This window comes from Rhamphochromis sp. 'chilingali', assembly GCF_963969265.1.
Source record: "Rhamphochromis sp. 'chilingali' genome assembly, chromosome: 16".
In the NCBI taxonomy this organism is placed as follows: Eukaryota; Metazoa; Chordata; class Actinopteri; order Cichliformes; family Cichlidae; genus Rhamphochromis; species Rhamphochromis sp. 'chilingali'.
In genome coordinates this window covers 22,035,187-22,050,240 of record NC_137943.1, presented here as the reverse complement: position 1 = coordinate 22,050,240, position 15,054 = coordinate 22,035,187, and the positions used below count along the sequence as shown (strand labels likewise).

Below are 15,054 nucleotides of genomic sequence, written 5' to 3'. Positions count from 1 at the left end.
TAGAAATGGTTCCCTCCTTTCACCAGACAAATATTGTTTCTCCAAAAATGCTTACATCCTTTGTAATAAGATTATCTATATATAGATAGGTTTGTTTTTGTTTATTAAAGAGGTGGTTTCCTCCTCTTTATGGACTCCTAACTCTCCATTCATGAATCTAGTCGTTATCTTTTATTCTGCTCTGAGATATGAATCAAATTCATTTTACTTTTTAATCATTGGTGCAAGAAATCATATATTGCAGTAAACATTTAGTGAAGACTTCTCACTCACTCATCACAAAAAGCATCTTTTACCAGTTTTGTAAGTTAATCAGTAAAACAACTTTATTTAAATAATGGCTTTCATTACATTAAATCTTAATAGCATAAATATGTTGCAATAACTGACTTTGCATTCAATTCTTTCTTCCTCTGTAGATCCAGAGTGTCGATGTTGCTGCCTTCAATAAGATCTAAGCTCCTCCAGCCCTTCACCTGCTCCACCAAAGTGTTATTGCTGCTGCGGGTGTGTGGTTAATAAAAAGAAAAGCAAATCTTTGAGCACAAACATCTGCCTCAGTTTCCTCATTCTCACTGAAATGAATTATTCTGCCTGTCTTCACATGTTAAATTGAGCACAGCTTCAAAGTGGAGCCCAGCCCCACCCAGAATCCAGGGTATAGAGGCTGCGTGAATGTGATCTTCTCTTTGTGAAGCAGAACCATTGCATCAGAAACATTAAAGAAGGATAAAGTCCCACCTCTGAAATCTAGATACACTCCTATTCTGCAAGCACACTGGGCACTGAGAGTCATGCTCTCCTTATTGTGCTGAAATGAGCAGGCTGTGGGTGAGCAGTCCAGGCTCCACGATTTAGAGTTGTGCCCCAGCTTGCACTCGCTCCCTCCTCCGGCCCGGCTCATGTTCTTGTAGCACACGCCGACGGAAACCCCTCCGTTTCCGGTCCACTCGATCTCCCAGTAGCAGCGTCCAGCCATCCCGGCCTTACACAGCACCTGTGCCCAGCTGGTGAAGCGGTCTGGGTGGTCCGCGTAGGGCTGCGGGTCGGCGCGTGTGGTCACGGCTCGTTGCCCGTCAGAGAAGCACAAGTAAGAGTTGGCAGTGTTCGGGTCCAGGATTATATCGTTGTAATCTGGACAGAAGATGAGCGTGTGCTACAGATGACTGTATTTGATGGTGGTATGATTTGTAAATGATCGTACTCACATTGAAGAAAATCAGCTCTCGTCTTTGGTTCTGAGTTGTGGGGTATGTCAGCGTCTTTAACTGTTAGATTTAGAGGATAAAGGGTTAAATTAAATTTAAGTGACAGTTTTCTAAGTTGCTTTTGTGTGTGAGGTTTAGTAAATCTCACCTTTAGACTTTTCAGAGTTGTTCTTACTGCTGCTTTCTTTCAGTAAAGTGACTGAAAATGTAAATTAGAAAATAAAGGTGTTGGGGTTTCTTTGTAAATCGTGTGTGTTGCAATGAGAAGTGAAGTAAAGGGTACATTTACGTCACTACTTACCCTTTTCAGATATTTTGGAGAATTCTTTTTGAAGTGTATCATCCAGACTGTCCTTCAGGTTAACCAGCGCCCCTTTCGTGGTTTTATACATCAAATAATGAAGCGCATCAGTGCTGGGCATCTCCACGGGCTTTGTAGGGAAGTGAAGAGACTTGCACTTCTGCAAAAACATTCAACACAACAGCATTTGAATTAGGGCTGTTGGATATAACAATATATATCGGATGACCACAACTGTTTACGGCAATATTTTTTTTTCATCGTTTTGACGGTCACTGTAGTGGCTATATTAATTTCTTAAAGTTCTCTCTTTCTCTTATATTTAATATAACCACACTGTGGACGGACAAGCGCCTGTTTTTATGCATTAGCAACAATGATGGTAACACTATCGTGTGTCCGCTTGTTTATTTTCCATATAAACCTTTCACAATAAAGCTCAGGATCCTGTTGAGACTTTTCAAAATAAACTGAATCACGTGAAAGAGCAGATTATTTACGGATGAGAAGTAAAAAAAGATCCGCCATGTGCTAAAAAATAAACCTTAGAGTCAATCGTTAGAACAGGCTTTTCCCCGCAGCGCGCCGTGTAATAAATACTCACAAAGAAAACGGTCGTTACAACTTATGTCTAAAAATGTATCGTTTCATGCATCTGTTAAAACACTCGACTCCAGGTACATCACGCGCAGCTGGAAACACTTCCCGAGCTGCCCGAGATTCACAGAATTTACAGAAAATGTTACATTTTTGTGATTTATATCGTCATCGGACGATAGAATTCTTATATCGGGATATGAGATTTTGGTCATATCGCACAGCCCTAATTTGAATACAAATGCAGCAGGTGTAAATAAACCAGGAAGGCTCGCAGAACAGTTGTGGTGAATCGCTTACAGCCCAGACCATAATTAAAGAGCAAGTTTTATTTATTTATTTTTAATTTAATAAAAAGGATTAAAAGGAGACAAAACATTTAAATATATTATCGTGCTGAATACTTTGGATGTGTTTGATAAATAGGCCATTTGGCTGCAGTTCAAACATTACTCAGGTTAACATGGATCCAAATAGGGGAAAGCAGGGTCATAAGACGACAAGCATAAGTCGGCAGGTTTGACCTTTTCCATAGTTCTGCATCAGTAAACATACAGGAGTCTTTCTGGGAAGGGACCTTACAAAGTGCCTTTGCCAAATGATGTGTGACTGAAGTTCACTGCAGCTCTGCAACTTCTGAATTTTAAAGTTTGTAATTTGAGTTTTCACTTCAGTTTTTCTCATGCTAAGTTTCAGATTTGTCCTTGATTCTGGAGATCCTGGAAACACTTCAACAGACGCTGAATGAACTTTAGTGTTAGTAGCTAAAGCTGATAGCACACGTGTCATTTGGATTATTTATCATCCTCAGTTAAATCTCACTTCATAAGTAAATATAGAAATTACAGTGTACTTACTTTTAGATGTGATTAATTTCAGTAATTTTTAAGAGGAACAGTGAAAGTAAATTATCTAGACGTTAGTAAAATGGGAAATAACCTCACTGTCTTCTGCCTGATTAGGATTTCCCTCACCATCCAAAGCCAAAAGAGGTAAGTGAACACTAAACTGAGCAGATTGTGTATTTATAAAACCCCTTTCAGGGCCCCAAATCAGCAAAGTATATCAAAAAGCTTTGAACGTTTCCCTTATAAGAGAGACTTGTGGTTAGATTAAAAACAAAAGTCAATCTTTCCCACATTTTTAGTTCAAACTTCAGTTTCACACCTGAAGAAAGTGGATGTGGTCTTCAGTGTGAGAGAGCTTCTCCAGCTCAGCGCCGGTCCTCTTGAGCTCGGCCATCTCCTTCTGTATCTTCTCCAGCTCCTCCTCAGCCTGACTGACGGCTGCTTTGCCCTGGACTCTGATCAGCTCCTTCACCTCGCTGTTCTGTTTCTCAATGGATCGGATCAGCTTGGAGAAAATCCTCTCACTCTCCTCCTGTGCAGCCTCCGTGGAGTGCTGTGGAAGATAAAAGTTTCCTCTTTTGGTCCCCTGGATTCACTGGAACTGCACTTTTGACAAAGACACATTTTAAAGCTCCTGGAGAGGAAATGCACTCACCTTGATGTATCTGATTACATATCGTAGTTCCTTCTCACTCTCCTTCAGTTTCTGCACAGACTTCAAAGAGGTCTCCTGGAGTTTTTTCTAAGAGAATACAAAAGATGAATATCAATCACATGGAGCAGTCCCCTGTGCCGCTTAGGCGAATAATTTTTCGCGGCTGCATTTCACGGTGGAAAGTTTTGATTTCAAAAATCAAAGGATGGCAGTACAGTAGGAGGCCTTTGGTCTTCCAGCCAAGATACAGCAGCAGGACCAAAGCACACGTTACTCTGCTTGTGTTCAATATTTTCAATGCTGAGTTTTCTTCATTTGTATATAATGGCTATCACTGTGACTTTGTAGCCTTTTCCAGAGTGACACATATCAGTGACTTTGTTCTCATCTTTTCTTGTGTTGCTTTAAAGACAATCTTAGTCTACTTCATATGTTTTAAGTGATTCCTTGATTCAACAGGTCTGGCAGCAAAACTCAGCTTTCCAAAAAATGTCGATTAAGAGTTTTTTGAGCTTACATCATAGACTGTACACATGACCTTATCTGGAAAAAAGGAAAATATTCAACAAGCAGCCTAACAGGTAACAGCCTCTAATTGGTCGGTTTTTCTTTCTTTCTCATTCCTCATCTGGCTCTCTCTGGCTTTAACACTTACCTCTACAGACTGAGGAGTACTATCCCTAAGTACTGATTTGATATGTAAATCTTGACAAGTTTCCCCTTAAAATCCAAATTTGTGCTGCCAGTAAAAGCTCTCCGTCTAAATAAAGGTCTTAGAAAGCCAATAGAAGGTCAAGTGCACATTTTGAATTTCAAATCCACTCAGAAAAGATTGCAAAAAAAAGAAAAATGCTCAAACCCACCTGCTGTTTTGCCCTCTCGTCCACCACGGAGACAGTTTCATGGCCCTTATGGCTCTCTTTAACACACTGCGAGCACACACAGTGCTGGTCATTGTGACAGTACAGCCTCAGTAACTTATCGTGCTGTGGGCACAGCTTCTCTTTCAGCTGATCCGAAGGTGGGATCAGCTTATGTCCCTTTCCACGAAAGCGTTCTTCGTGGGCTTTCAGGTGAGAGGCGCAGTACGACCCTACGCACATAAGGCATGACTTCACGGCTTTGCTTTTTCTCACCGTACATGAAGTGCATTTCACCTCCTCTGGTTTGCTGGATTGTTGACTTTCGGCCTGAAATCCGGTTTTCTGAAGCTTTTCCACCAGTTCACCCAGAACAGTGTTCCTGCTCAGGAGAGGTCTCGGGTTGAACACCTGCCTGCACTGAGGACAGCTCCACTGACCTTTCTGCTTCGCCCTGTTCCAGTAGTCTTCAATGCACTCCAGGCAGTAGCTGTGTCCACAGGGGATCGTCACTGGGTCTCTTAACACCTCCAGGCACACTGAACAGCAGAACTGGTCCTGCTCAACAGAAATCGTTGTGGCTGCCATTTCCTGCACTCTCGACTGAAACTAGAACAGGCAAAGATGGGCGTAGTTCACAGGTGTGCTGACAGCAGCTTCTCATGTTTCACCTGCTGCAACCTGAAGCCTCCAATCACAGCCAGCAAAGAAGCAAATGGGCCGTCCCAGAGAGCCTGTGCAAAGACCAGCCTGACAAAGAAAACGCCTCCAGGTCCCACATCAGGGAAGCTCCTGTGAGATCACATTTAAATACAATCTGATATGAGGCTGTACTGGAAAATGGCATTGTTTTCGTGCCTGGAGCCAGCGTTTTGGTCACGGAGCTGATGTGTAAACAAAAACCACCCGTGAGAAAATGTAGTGCGTTTGTTTTTTAATGCCAGCATGTCAAATAATCCACGTTATCATTGAAGCAAATATGACTGTTTACAGAGGATTACTGGGTTAAAAAAAATAAATAATATACCTTTAAAAGCATCTAACACTGAAATAAAACGCACTAAGTCAGTCCTGCTTGTTGCTGCTGAATACATCGTCAGTGCGATCTTCACAGATGCTTTTCTCGTGCCTTTCCCAACACTGATTACATTTGAGTATAGCAGAATAAAAAATTTAAAAAAAAAAACAGCAATTACATGACTTAAGTTGTAGTGTGGCTTTGTGTGTGGACAGCACTTGAGTATAATGACGTTCCATCAGGGTGAGTGTGTGAAAGTGAGGTTTGATGTCCTTAAGAAGTCTTATTTCCTCCTGGGGTGAGCACGTCGTGGAGGGTGCTTATGTCTGGATCCCGAGGAGAATTTAGAGCCTGGAAAAAGAAGGAAACAAAGAAAAATCTTTTTTTTTTTTTTTTTTTTGTCTTTAGCACAAATAAATACCACAACTTATACCAGTAGAGTCTAGCTTGAAATGTGAGGAAGGGGTAAAGTTGTTACTAATTTTCTGTTTAACCACTGCTTAATACTGGATCGAGCCTTCTACAAAGAATGATGATCAACAACAATAGCTACGTAAAAAGATAAAAAGATCAATGCACACGTGTGTAAAAACAAGCTTTTCTGGAACAATATGAATAAAAACCAAAGTCCCGCAGCGTGGAAGCGATTGATGTTCTTTTTTCATTGTTTTCTGAAGTTTTGAGTTTTTTTCTTTTCTCATTTTGTGACGCTGTTTAACAGAATTTAGATTAAGTGAATCGATCCCTGCCTGCCTTTAAGCTAAAATGTTCAATCCAAAAACCTGACTTAGCAGCAATCAAATAGCCAGCATGAGCAAACATTTTTTTAAAGTCAAACTTTACTCCGGCATTTTTTTACAAGATTATATCAGATTTGTCACGTGGCTATAGATTTATCTCAAAGTACTTTGGCTGATCCCTTATTTCCCAAAGGGTCACCACAACGGATCGATCCATGTTTTTGTTTTTTTTAAATATCGGACTATCAAATAGAAGCTTGTTTCCACTCCTGGAAAAAGAGTAAAAATTTCAGCTCAAACTTGTTGGAAAATAACTAAAAATTGAGAAAATAATTTAAAATTTCAAGTTATTTTCACAGAAGATAGAGTTAGTAAGTGAGAATTGTGAGATACCCAAACAAAAACTTTTAAATAAAAATCTAAATTGTAACTCGTGAATGTTTTTAGTGCCAGAAATGAGCTTCCATAAGTTCCTGACACAACCCTCCCATTAATCAAAGCTTGGGATTAGGACTAGGAGTGCCACGCAGCCACATGAGAGCACTGCTTGCTGACGTGTATCAAATAAAATTTAGGTCTCAAACTGTGCTGAGTGGCTCCAAAGTGTAGAGCTTCACACATCCACCTAACAAGGGAACGATCCCAGGCGGAGACAAAAATCGATATTTAAAGATTCTCGACCATCTGGCTGAGCTACTTATTAACTAAAGATTAGCTTTAAAATATTGACTATGTAAACAAAACACAACAAACAAATCTATCAAACAAAGAAACAAGAGTTAATATTTGCACAAGTTCTTGTTACAGTGACACCCGGCACTGGCGGGTTTAAGCACATCTAAACTCAATCGGCTTCTTTCTTTATTACACTAGAACAATAATATGAGCAGAAGGATTTGCATGTGGTTTGCTTGAGTTAAGTGGGTTTCACACACGTGCAGTAAATACTGTTTAAATGTTGTAGTTACCAAATGGTGAAAAGGAAAACGCTGGAGGTCCTGGAGTGAGGAAGGGGTTGAGAGGGCTCACATGACTTTGGTCTAGACCAGGCGAAGGGATCACTGCGATAACAAAGACGGGTAACAAAAAGAGGTTACTACAGTCTCAGCTATCGGTCTTTATCTGCAGATTCAGCAAAGCCAACTGCTGTGAGATAATAAGATCAGATTAACATGTCTCATTTTTCACAATTAAAATAAAAATAAAATAAACAGAGTTTTATCAGGACAGAAATTTTACATTTTTAGTGTGTTTTTGGTGACGTGTGAGAGTTTTTTGTGGATTTATATTAGTCTTACTTAAGTTTGATTTAAGGCAAATTCCTTCTAGAAAAACAGGAAAATATTCATTTTGTTTTCATGTTACACCAAACATGAAAAATATCAGTGTAGACCACTGAGCTTTTGATAAAGTGGATGAATTTCTTTTATATTTATATCACATTTCTGTCAGTATCTCCCAGCTGTTACAACAATATCACCCAATTATTATATCACTTTATATTTTTTTATTTAGATATTCTTTATTTTAACTGCCATTTATTATCTAAGAGTTGTTTGAAATCAGTAAATTATACATTTTAATCTTTAATATCTTAATGGTGTGTGACCCTGCTGCCAGGGGAGGTTTATTTAAATGACCCTACAGGCCTTTACACACCGGACACCTAAAATACGTGCGACTATGTAAAACCCTAAAAAATAAATGTATTGAGCTTTGTAAGAGTGTTTAATCCGGCGCAGATAAGATGGTGATTTTGATTTAAAAGAGTGATTTAAGATGATTAAAAATCATCCCTGACCACCAAAACTGCTGCACTGTTTAAAACTGTTAATAAAACCTGTGAATGTGACACACATGAACACTCACATGCAGCTGCTTCCATTTGTACAACTTCCAGATTAAAACTTCGATCCACCACCGTGCAGTCAGACTCGACTGAGAGATCTGGATTCCTTACAATTACTATATTTCTCACTGTAAAAGATAAAAAAGTAGAACAACGTCAACAGACAGTCGACAGAATCATTTATGGTGCAAAAAATTAAAATGTGATACAAATCTTTATATCTACCTCTCTCATAAATGCTGACACATCCGTTCTGACAGACCTCCTGCAGAAGCACCTTAAAATCTGACACAGCTGTCGTCACCGGGCCGAAGGTGAAGTCTGGGTCCGATGCAACCAACGGCGAAGCCGACAGCACAGGTGGAGCATGGAGGGACTGACAGCTCTAAATACAGACCAGGAACAGTGGTGAAGATAAAACTTGAACCACTTTTTTTCCCAAGACTTTGCTGTGGCGGTGTGTTTATGAATATTTCAGCACATGGTGGGCTTAGCAACATAGAGACTAGGAAGGTAAGCTGACGCAGAGATGTTTCCCAGCATGCTATTTATACAGAACACAACAAGGAAGGGTGAGTAGCAGAAATAAGTGGAGGGGTGGCATTCATGACAAAAGACAAGACATAAAATGGTTTGGTCAACGACCACAAGGCACCAGATCCAAGGCTGGGACTACAGTAGTGAAAGATTATCTACGAAAGGGTCTGGATGTGATAAAAACTTAGGAAATTCCTAAGTTTAAGAACTCCCTACAAACAGGGACTATTTTCATTGTGTAGCATATCGTCACAGTAAAATGTCCTGAGAGTGTGATAAACTCTTATCCACCTGAAGGAAATGGATGGGGTCTTCAGCGTGGGAAAGCTTATCCAGTTCATCTTCATTCTTCTTCAGCTCGCCGATCTCCTTCTGAATCTGCTCCAGCAGCTTCTCTGCCTCACCGATGGCCGTCTTCTCCTGAGCTTTAATCAGCTCTCTAACCTCAAAGCGCTTCAGCTCTATTGACCGAATCAGCTCGGAGAAGACTGCGTCGCTTTCCTCGGCTGCTGCACGAGCCGAACGCTGGAGGGAGACAGAGAACAGAACGCCAGGCAAAGAGTGAAGAAAGACCAAAAAAAACTTCAAAAGCTGATAAAATAGCAAATGTAGACCTTTAACAGTAGAAAGATTAGACATTTTTACCATCCAACAGTGAGATGTTGAACATCAGCACTTACGCTGAGAGAGAAAATGGCTTTTCTCAGCTCCTGCACCTCCTTTTCTCTTTGCTGAATCCTCAGCTGGGAGCTCTGCTTGATCTCACTGAGCTGCCTCTGACGAAAATCAAAAATAAAAAGTCATGTAACTGAACAGAAGTAGATGCATTTCATTCTCTGCTACATTATCCAGATTTCCTGCTACACTGGGCCTGTGCACGGACTGAAGTCAGTTGTCACTAAAACTGAATCACTAAAAAAAAAGAGAAGAAATTAAAAATTATTATGAAGTCTTTCAGTTGTTTAATTCTTTGCTGCTTTTATTCCACACAAATACCCAAAAACAGGTTTGAGGAACTCCAGAGGTGTTTCAAACCCAAACTATAAACTTCACATCTCTGCTCCATTTCTCTGACGAGTCTACAGTTAAACTGTTTGGTCCTACTGTGGATCAGGCTGAAAATGTATTCTAGATTAGATAGTGTGGTGAATTAAAGACACCGAAACACTCAGTGATGAACGTTGGATCTTCTTAACACAAAGGATCTGAGTTATCTGCTTTAATGCGTTCCTCATTAAAACTGCATCACAAATTATGACTCGGTAGTAAAACCCTGAAAACCACTGAGACCTTTAAAATACAATCAATAGCTCAGTTCACAATAAAAGAATAATGAACAGCAGCAGTTAGCAACAGATATACAGAAAATTAAATGATGTTCATTTGCGTGACTATTATTTGAACATGTAAGCAGTGGTTTATATGTTTGCCTATCAAATGGAAAGGCCCTTGGTTAATTCCAGGAAGAGACCCAAATCAATTTGGAATTACAGCATGTCAAAATTTACATGAGGGTGTCAGCTTTTCTTTCTTTTTCTTTTGGTGAGATAAATAGGAAAAGATTTGCAGCTTTTCTTTAGATCTATTGGAGTCATTTTAAATATTTTTAAGTTGGTTGCACTTTTTTTCCCTCGTTTCTCTAAGTCAACTTAACAAGTGGCTCCATCAGGTAGTGATTTGCTCAGCAAGTGAAGCGGCGCTGATTTGATTCCAGCTGGAGACACAAGTCCCTTTGGGGTTGTATCTGGTGGAAAACTCAAACATGTGGCGCTTGCAGCTGTGACAAAAGAGCAGCTGAAAATACATTCTTCCTCTCTAAAGCACCCTGACACTTAGTCACATTGATTTTTATACTGCTGTGAATAGGGACAAATATTTGTTCATGCATAGGAGGCTCTGTGGTACAATGGTTGTCATGTTCATCTTACACACAAAAGTCCTTCAGGACTGAAACACAAACCCAACCTACAAGCAAATGTACATACCAGATGAATAAATGAGTTCTCTTATAAAGGAACAGATAAAGTTACCTTTAGTTGAGGATTATTTTATTTTGGAAAAATCTGGAAAATTTGACTTCTTTTCTCACATTTGATGTAAGGTAGAATACAACCCTACAAATGGCAACTGATTGACAAAACCAAATCAGCGCTTTAATGAAACATTCAGAGGTTCATAATTAAAGAATAGACAACACAAAATTAATGAAACAATGGGTTGATTTATAGATAATTACATGGCAACCACTTTGATAATCATTTCAATGCAGCTTCCAGCCTCTCAAATGTCTTTAATTATAAGATTTGCAGCTTTTCATTTTACCCGTGTGCGTGTGTGTGTGTGTGTGTGGTAGACATGTGTCTTTTCTGCCCCATTTCTCTAAAGCATCTTAACAGTTAGACTATTTTTGTCCCCCTGTGAATGGGTCCCTGGATTAGATTAAGTCTTCACTTAAAGAAAAAGAAAAGACACATTGTTTGACTCTGGAGTGGATTCAGTCCACTGTTAAAAGACGATTTTAAGAGAAAGTGCATGTTGGAAATGTCAACACACATTTGCATCTGTGGATTATGTTTATATGAGAAAAAGACTATATTCACTTTAATGTTTACCTTAAGCTGCACTGCAGTATTTAGACTTTTTAAACCCTGACTACAGTCATACGGAAAAAAACTCTAAGGAAGCAATTAAGATTTTATTTATGTAGCACAAAAAAGGCAAAGTGCAACAAAAATGCTAAAACATAGAAACAAAAAGTTACCCAAAAAGCAAGTTTAAAAAGCTGCTTTTTAAAAGAAAGCACAGACCACACGCTCAGACAGAGAAGGTTCCAGAGGGTCTCAGGGTCACTGTTGCAAAAGCTCCGTCCTATTTTAGTTCTCAGCTTTGTATGTCGCAAAGCCAGCAGGCCCTGATCACATGACCTCAGGGACCTGCTGGGGTTGCACGATGGTGCCCATCCCTGCAGCGCTTTAAAAGGCAAAACCAGAATCCTATAGTGGACTCTCCAGATGATGGGGAGCCAGTGCAGCAGATTTAACTGCGATGTGACATTTGAATACGAAGGAGACTTAGTCAGAACAATTGTACTTGTAAGGTTCTTACCTTTGCTTCCTCTGGCAGTTTGCTATAGTTTAGATTTAGTTAACTGTGTCAAAATGTTTTGTTTCCCTTTAATTTTTTTTTTATCACTTTAAGTGTTGCTTTTAGTCTTTTTATAATATGGGGATATTAGTGAGGGGCAGACTGGGGTTTTAAATCAGGGAAACACTCCAGACAGCACATTGTGGAGGCAGTTAACTCAGCCTCAGAAAAAAGGGAATGAGCTCCATGTGGGAGGCTTCCTCCCTCTGTGTAATTCAGGTGAGGTGATTACCTTCTTCTGCTGTATCTCCTCCTCAGCCAGCACCGTGTCGTGCCCTTTGTGCTCGTCGGTCAGACACAGGGAGCAGATGCAGCGCTTGTCGGTCCGGCAGTAGACCTCGAGCAGCTTGTCATGTCGCGGACAAATGGTCTCCTGGAGCCGCTTGGAGGCAGCCACCAGCTTGTGTTTTTTGAAGGCTGAGGACTCGTAGTGAGGCCGGACGTGATCATCGCAGTACGACGCCAGACAAACCAGGCAGGAGCTGGCCGCTTTGCTCTTCAACCCGATGCAGACGTCACACTCCACGTCGCCGGCTTCGGCAAAAGTTCGGCCAGCTGTCGGTGCCGCGGCGTCCTGGAGTGTCGTGTTCTTAAATATCTCCACCACGTCGGCCAGAATGGTGTTCCTGGCGAGCAGCGGCCTCGGGTTGAAGTTCTGTCGGCACTGCGGACAGACATAAACCCCGAGGTAGTCGTCCTGGTCCCAGTAGTTCTGGATGCAGCCCGAGCAGTAGCTGTGTCCGCACGGTATAGTAACCGGGTCCTTCAGCACGTCCAGACAGATGGAGCAGTTGAACTGGTCCTTGTCCAGGAGCACCCCGGCTTGAGCCATCGTAGAAAACACCAAAGTACAGCTAGAAAGTGACAAACAGCTACTGCTTTGTTTACAGGAAGAGAATGAGGGGGCGTGGCCACTGAGGGCTTTAACAGGACTGTATCGACGGTCGGCAAACGACGAATGGGTGCTTTGCTGCCACCAACTGGCACGGAGCGGGAGTGAGGCGAACAACAGGTTTATCGTACTGCAGACATTCTGGCTTGATGTTCAGAAATGGTAAAAACCAAATATTTCATTCGATTTTGCAAACTGTGTTGTAACGTTATTTTGGTTATTCTCTTAAACGAATTTAAATTATATATAAAGTCTTTAAAATTACTTCTAGAAAACAAACCATAAAAAAATATAATATTCCAAAGCATCTACCCACTGAAATTGTTATCTGAGATAAATCACGTCTTCTATTATAGTTGTTTGTTTTTTTCCCCGTCTTTCTCTCTCTCTTCGCATATGTGGCATTTAATTTGTAATCTGTCTAGATGTCTATATTCGCTGTCTATATAACGGGGAAGTAAGGGTACTTAAATTGAATTCTAATAACTTTTTACATGTACTCCCTACATTTTTAAACAAATATCTGTACTTTCGACACAGACGTGTTACTTTTGGTTAAACTGTATCATTTATAGCGTTTATACTCGGGACTTGGCACACTATGGGAATAACTGCACGCAGTCTGCGTGTTTACTGATGTTTGTTGAGCTTTGTCAAGGTTGCATTGGAGTGAGCTTCTGAGCATACGCGATGTTTTCTTAATGCGATATGATACGGGACTTTGTAAAGAGACAGTTTGGCTTGTTGAATTCTGTATCAAATGCATCAAATGCAATTTAAAAAAAATATCTAATAAGTATATAATAAAAATATATCATACACAACAAGATATAGAAAAAAGAAGAAAAGGGTTAAACAGTTCCAAGTTCCAAAAAATCTGATTTTTTTTTTGGGCTATTTAAGGAAGGAAGGCAGCTGTTGTACCTGCTGGTTTTAGCCCTTGCTCAGTGAGTAAAATGGGTCGTTCCAGACATTGCATCGAGGGAGAAAAAACTTTGATCAGAAAGTTGATTGGATAGAGGAAAACTTAAAAAGAAGTGCAGAAAATAATTGGCTGCTCAGCTAAAAAGATCTCAAATGCTTTGAAATGGGAAAGAAAACCCGAAACACGTGGTAGAAAAAGGAATACTACCATCCGCCTAGATCATAGAATAACAATAATGGCAAAGAAGCATCCAGTGATGAGCTCCAGAGAAATAAAAAAAGATCTCCATTTACTTGTGAGAACTTCAGTAATCAGAAGATGCTTATGTGAAGCCAAACTATTAGCAAGAAACCTTCATAAAGTACCACTGCTGAAAAAAACCCACATGTATTGAAAAGGTGACAGTTTGCCAAAGAACACATTGACTGGCCTAAAGAGAAGTGGTGCGATATTCTGTGGACAGATGAGAGTAAGATTGTTCTTATTGGGCGTAAAGGCCACTGAATACAAGCCACAGTACACTTTGAAGAAAGTAAAACATGGAGGTGCAAGCATAATGGTTTGGGGCTGTTTCTCATACTTTGGAGTGGGGCCCATTTATCACATAACAGGCACCATGGACCAGTTTCAGTACCTAAAAATACTGGAACAGTTCATGTTGCCTTATGCTGACCCTTAAAATGGGTGTTTCAGCAGGAAAACACCCCAAACACACCAGCAAGCGGGCAATATCCTGGTTCCAGACAAAAACAGATTGATATCATGAAGTGGCCGGCCCAATCCCCAGACCTCAATCCGATTGAGAATTAGTGGTGTGACCTCAAAAATTCTGTTCTTAAAGCAAAACCCAAGAATGCAGAAGATCTGTGGAATGTGGTCCAGTCAGCGTGGAGGCAAGTCTAAAATGTTAGTTGTAGATCAGTATATACGGATATACAACTTAATATTAGTTCAGTGCTTAAAGGAAAAAGCCAAATCCTCATTTCATTTTCATTTTATACTATAAAAATTCCAGTTTGTGAATGAAAATGAAGACACTGCTATTTTTGTGAATGATCTAATATTCTTTTTCTTCATTTTCAGTAAAGAAAAGAAAAGAAAAGAAAACAATATTCATGTTTTTATCTGGGATTCCAGTGCCTTTGTATATATGGAAATACATGCTATTATCATCTCCAAAAATGTTAGAGCACTTATGCAAATATGTGATGTCTTGATGAATCGAGCAGATATTTGAAGTTTACACAGCACCATTCTCGCATGAAAATATCTTACAAGTTTATTTTGTGACCCAGAAAGAGTAATATTTCAAACTCTGCCACTCTGTGTTCCTCCGCCACTGCCTCGTTTGAATTTTGGACGAAATGGATTCTGGGATATTGCATTTCGTCATTTCGAACGGCTTGGAGACCAGAACAGCCAATCAGATTTTTTTGCATCCAAGTCTGTGATTGGCTGGTTTTGTGGCACAACTTTTTTT

At 40.1% G+C, this 15,054-nt stretch overlaps 2 protein-coding genes across 3 annotated transcripts in view; one reads left to right on the top strand and one right to left on the bottom strand.

Annotated features, from left to right (window-relative positions):
• LOC308412730 (elongation factor 1-delta-like) overlaps nt 1-549 on the top strand; it is a 14,909-nt gene extending 14,360 nt beyond the window's left edge. For both annotated transcript variants that reach the window (XM_080907275.1, XM_080907274.1), the window contains one exon: nt 420-549. In XM_080907275.1, coding sequence (XP_080763401.1) covers nt 420-458 — 39 coding nt within the window. In that variant the 3' untranslated portion in view covers nt 459-549. The remainder of the gene's footprint in view (nt 1-419) is intronic.
• On the bottom strand, nt 434-15,054 carry LOC308413061 (E3 ubiquitin/ISG15 ligase TRIM25-like). Its single transcript, XM_080907850.1, has 14 exons — nt 11,990-15,054; nt 9,294-9,389; nt 8,905-9,138; nt 8,302-8,461; nt 8,097-8,204; nt 7,196-7,288; nt 5,792-5,838; nt 4,473-5,078; nt 3,610-3,696; nt 3,274-3,507; nt 1,510-1,669; nt 1,357-1,407; nt 1,209-1,268; nt 434-1,134 (listed from the first exon to the last, which is right to left on the bottom strand). The coding sequence occupies exons 1-14, from the start codon at nt 12,587-12,589 to the stop codon at nt 608-610; spliced, it is 3,063 nt and encodes a 1,020-aa protein (XP_080763976.1). The 5' UTR covers nt 12,590-15,054; the 3' UTR covers nt 434-607.

Bases quoted from the DNA above. Each gene is read 5' to 3' on its own strand.
- LOC308413061 (XM_080907850.1), bottom strand. From the start codon at position 12,589: ATGGCTCAAGCCGGGGTGCTCCTGGACAAGGACCAGTTCAACTGCTCC. The intron at 8,462-8,904 runs GTGGATAAGAGT...GTCTGTATTTAG, and splicing joins ACCCCATCCATTTCCTTCAG to AGCTGTCAGTCCCTCCATGC. The intron at 7,289-8,096 runs GTGAGTGTTCAT...TTGTTATCGCAG, and splicing joins ACAAATGGAAGCAGCTGCAT to TGATCCCTTCGCCTGGTCTA.